Source organism: Anticarsia gemmatalis, chromosome 13 (assembly GCF_050436995.1).
Source record: "Anticarsia gemmatalis isolate Benzon Research Colony breed Stoneville strain chromosome 13, ilAntGemm2 primary, whole genome shotgun sequence".
NCBI lineage: Eukaryota > Metazoa > Arthropoda > Insecta > Lepidoptera > Erebidae > Anticarsia > Anticarsia gemmatalis.
The window spans coordinates 11703857-11708474 of NC_134757.1; the positions used below are offsets into that span (position 1 = coordinate 11703857).

Here is a 4618-nt window from a genome sequence, read left to right on the forward strand (position 1 = left end):
GAGAGTCTTGGCATGCTCGATTTGTCGTAAATGTTTTCGCGTATTTCCAAAATAGAGTAACTTAACTGTATCAAGTAGGCCACCATCAGATCCATCATCCATCCAACTGATGTTCTCAATAAACTTGCATACAAGGCTCTCAACTAAATTGTTAGACTAGTAGCAACTTGACGTTTTGGTAACTGTGTGCACTAACTTATTATACACTTTACCATTGACTTCAATTCGACTATCTTATCACATTTTTTTATCATTTTAACATCACACACCTCTTTCAATCTAGTATACCACAACTAATGTACACAATTTATCTTCCAGGAGGGCATGGACACAGGTCCGATCATCCTGCAAGAGCGTGTGCCAGTGGCCACGACGGACACGGTGGAGACCCTCACGGCCCGCATCCACGAGGCCGAGCACCGCGCCTACCCGCGGGCGCTGCGCCTGGTGGCCAGCGGCCGCTGCCGGCTCGGACACAACAACACTATCATGTGGTACTCGTAATTGTGTACTGCTGTGCTTGGGTGGAAGTGTTCGATTATAGTTGCGACTTAACTTAAAATAACTGTTGCCTGCATATAAAATCAATTTGTATATTTATCCAATACATTGAGCTCAAAGTGCATCATATTTGTTACTAGCTGACCCGCGCAACTTCGCTTGCGTCACATAAGAGAGAATGGGTCAAATTTTTCCCCGTTTTTGGAACATTTTTTACTGGTACTCTGCTCCTACTGGTCGTAGCCTATAACCTTCCTCGAGAAATGGGCTATCTAACACTGAAAGAATTTTTCAAATCGGATCAGTAGTTTCTGAGATTAGCGCGTTCAAACAAACAAACTCTTCAGCTTTATAATATTAGTATAGATGCCCGAGCAGAATGCTCAAGGTAGCAAAATGCGTATATTTGAGTTTCGACTTGCAATCTTGCTGTAATTATACGTTTTAAAATGTTTAACAAAGATTATATCAATTTTGACACTTAGGTACATACATAATTCAGTATAATTTAAGATAAATTGCATAAAGCAACTGCATCTTATCAGTTGATTAATTAATCGAATAGTCGCGTATTCAATGACGTAAATACTTCCATCCAACATACAATATAGAAAATATACCTAGCGTAAGTTAAAACCGATCAGACAACTCGAATGTTTAATCTCAATTATAAAATTAAGGGACCAAGTTATGTATCATTTACATATTACATTCCAAGGATATTATGACTCAAAGAGCTGTGAATTTATGAAATTTTTATATAATAGTTTTTGATACATACTTCAATGAAAAAAGGTTAAAATGAAAAATTATATTAAGTCACATTTGATGTTTGTATATAAGAGCTAACGTTATCACATTATTAGATAAGTTTATTTTGTATGTGTTAGTTTAGTTACGTGAATCATTGGTACTATTGATATTTGTTACTGTAAGTCTCAAATAAAATATTATGGATATCTAATGGTACGATTTCCTAACACTAAGTATCGAGAAGCTATGGATATTTTAAAAGTCAGTTTTATATATTAACTGCCATCCAGCATAAGTAGCGCGATTCTTTGAAATCGGTGCTATAGCGTATCAAGAGTGTGACATTTAACTAAATAGTTCCCATGGCACCCGCTAGAGGCGCTGATCAGATTTCATACAAAATTGATCGCTAAACTGCCGGTTGTCGATAGTGGTAGAGAATCGCGCTATTGATATAGGTTATCATGTCAAAATAGTATGTTTTTATCAAAGCAAAAAGTTATGAACAATGTGCATTTAAGATTCCAATGTCTTCCATTTTCTATCAATGTTGTAGCTAAACCACAATGGTTTATAAAAGTTATGTGTATGCTTACAAAATGCCATTTAATTAGTATGTTAAGTTTTACAGTGTGTTTGAAATAAAACCTTTTTGTATATATTTGTAGTGGTTTATTTATTTATTTGTTATTTACATTATAATATCTACAGTATCACAGATATTGCTATAAATTATTTGAACTACAAAAAATCTAATTTGAAACTTTAAAATGTGATTCTTCATAACAGAAAATAAATATGTAAAAATATACAAAAGATAACTTCCAAAATAATTGATTTTGATAACATTAATATTTCTTAATTTCCCCTGAAATAATCTATGTTTAATTCTAATTTATTAATCAAAAAACAAAATAAACTAAAACAATTTCGTTCATACCTTCTTCTTTTCCTTGAAACTTAGCATTTCACCTAATGCTTTAAACAACATACCGAATAAATCATCATTATCGGTTTTCACTTCATCATGAATCACTTGGGTCTTCTGTTTTTCTTCCCTTACAACCGAATGGACTCCATTCTCTAAGATCTCTTTACACATCTTATCAAATTCAACATGAAACTTCTGTTTATTCATCAAAGGTACAATTAAATTAAATGTATTTATCTTTGTATTAATAGATTGTGCTAGTTCTTTGTTACTCTGGTATATTCTCTCCCATTTGGCTATGTCATTGTCCTTTAAAGGAAACGGGCCTAAGTACATGCGCTCTGATGCAACTTCCTTCTTTAACAAGTCTATATCTTGGTCTATTTCTTTGCTCATTGTTATCCATTCTGGAGTAAATCCATTGTTTATTAGCACCTGAAAAAAAGGAGTTGTTGTAGAAATGAATGGTGTAGGTAGTGTCGGTATGTAGGACACTATTTTTCAGATTACACATAACAAAGTTAAGTCTAAGAAAGTTAAAGGAGAATTTTAATAGTTAGGTTTGAAAGGAATTGCTGTTAACTATGTATGTATAAAATATGTTGACTTTTGGTTGGAACTTAAAAAGTGTCTTATCCATGGACAGTCCATTGAAACAATATTATCACAGGCAAGCCTTTAGTGCCACTTACCTCATTTAACTTATGAGTTGTAAAATCCACATATGGATTACTATTCTGACTCTTTAAAGGTTTTCCTTTACCACTTAAGTTCTCAAACTCTCCCTTAGACATAGACTCTTGTATCAAATCTTCCACCAATCGGTCAAAACCGTACTTAGTTTTGATATCATGTTTCTTGCCATGTTGGCCTTTCTTCATAAGTGTGTTTTCTGCAGCCACTGCTTTTTCTATGCGGTGTTCCATGACGTTAATAGCTGCTTTCTGGGCACGAGCTTGGGTGTACTGCTTTTGGCGTTGGAAGGGGGTACCATGGCCATAACCTTCGTAACTTAAGTATTGGCGATGTTGAGGTGCTGTGTGCTGAAAACAAACCAGATTTTTTTATTCATGAAAGATACAAACTCCATTTTTAATAAATAGTACATATGACACAGCATTTAACTCTAAAGTAGATAAATTATCATCCAATTAAATTTCATTTCAACTAGTATAGCCATGAAAACATAAAACAATAAAAGGCAGTGTCACTTTTGATGTAATAATATTGATACAGCACTGTATAGCAGATAAGCAAAAGAGCTTTATCGAAGTAGGTGAAAATGCTTGAAATTCATGTTAATGTCTAGTCTACAAAGAATAACAAATAATTTATCAGTTAACCTACTTGGATATCATAAATGATCCTCTCAACCTCCTCCTTGTCACTCTTCCCAGTGTTATGTTTCGTCAGGGTCCTGAATGCATTCTCCACTAACACAAACTTGTCCATATTAGCCTCCGGGGACCCTGAGTCCGGGTGGTACTTCTTGGCAAGCTCCAGGAATGCTCTACGGACCGCATCTTGCTTCGAATCTAATGGTATGTTTAACGTTTGATAACATTCCTGAAATTTATACACTATGAGTAACTCATTTAAAATTTTGACAATTAATAATGTTAAGAACAATGTAACGCTTATGGTTTATGAATCAATTATCAATGTATTCAAATATATGACAAACTTACGGCAATTTTCTTTTCTGCAGACTTCGTTGTTATTGTTTTTGTGTGAACGGAAATTGGATGAAAACTTATCGGTAGTACTTGGTTTATGCGTATCAAGGAGAAGGTTGTTTTGTTCATTTTATCAGTGATTTCTATGTACGCATGTTTGTTATTTTATTACGTAAATATTACGAAAAAAACTGTTTGAAAAATAGAAATCCCACCAACCAATCCCGACATTGCCGAATTCCGTATGATTATGACATTACTTCAGAAGTTTACAAAAACCTAAACTCAATTTCTCAAATATATTCATTAAACAGTGGTTTCTAAAAGTTAAAGTTAGAAAACTAGTTAGTTCTTACAAATTACAATAGTTTAACAATTTGAGATAGTGGAAAGCAAAGTCTGATAAGCTGAACTGCTTTCGCATCAGGTTTGCTCTTTTTTTTTATAACAAGCTTTACAAACGAGCATTTTAATGACTGTAGGGATGGAAGCGAGTTAATAATGAATGTCATATATCGATTGACTATTTGTACTCGTTTTTAATTAATTTAACAAACGAATTGAACATTATTCAAATGGCTATATTTGTAAATACTACCTGTAAATTGTTTATTTGTATTAAATATATAAGAACACCTAAAATTTTTAAGCTACGACAAGGTTTTTTTATTTACGCAACCGAATATTATAAATCGAATCGATTATATTAATTTCATTGAACGCACTGCGTAATTTCAGTACATCACTAAACCGTTGA

General features: G+C 33.4%; 2 protein-coding genes across 2 annotated transcripts in view; one reads left to right on the plus strand and one right to left on the minus strand.

Annotated features, from left to right (window-relative positions):
- The window catches only part of Gart (trifunctional purine biosynthetic protein adenosine-3 Gart), a 26693-nt gene extending 24778 nt beyond the window's left edge, over nucleotides 1–1915 (plus strand). The window contains exon 24 of the mRNA XM_076121363.1: nucleotides 319–1915. Coding sequence (XP_075977478.1) covers nucleotides 319–504 — 186 coding nt within the window. The 3' untranslated portion in view covers nucleotides 505–1915. The remainder of the gene's footprint in view (nucleotides 1–318) is intronic.
- Nucleotides 1914–4119, minus strand: LOC142977471 (dnaJ homolog subfamily C member 28). The gene is made up of 4 exons (XM_076121365.1): nucleotides 3874–4119; nucleotides 3533–3751; nucleotides 2878–3228; nucleotides 1914–2620 (listed from the first exon to the last, which is right to left on the minus strand). The coding sequence occupies exons 1-4, from the start codon at nucleotides 3988–3990 to the stop codon at nucleotides 2189–2191; spliced, it is 1119 nt and encodes a 372-aa protein (XP_075977480.1). The 5' UTR covers nucleotides 3991–4119; the 3' UTR covers nucleotides 1914–2188.
- Nucleotides 4120–4618: the final 499 nt, after the last annotated feature.

What these genes read in the sequence shown, in the direction of transcription:
- LOC142977471 (XM_076121365.1), bottom strand. Translation starts at nt 3,990, where the DNA reads ATGAACAAAACAACCTTCTCCTTGATACGCATAAACCAAGTACTACCG. An exon ending in GGATCATTTATGATATCCAA is followed by an intron (nt 3,229 to 3,532) that starts GTAGGTTAACTG and finishes GTTTGTTTTCAG; the next exon opens with CACACAGCACCTCAACATCG. An exon ending in CAACTCATAAGTTAAATGAG is followed by an intron (nt 2,621 to 2,877) that starts GTAAGTGGCACT and finishes CCTTTTTTTCAG; the next exon opens with GTGCTAATAAACAATGGATT.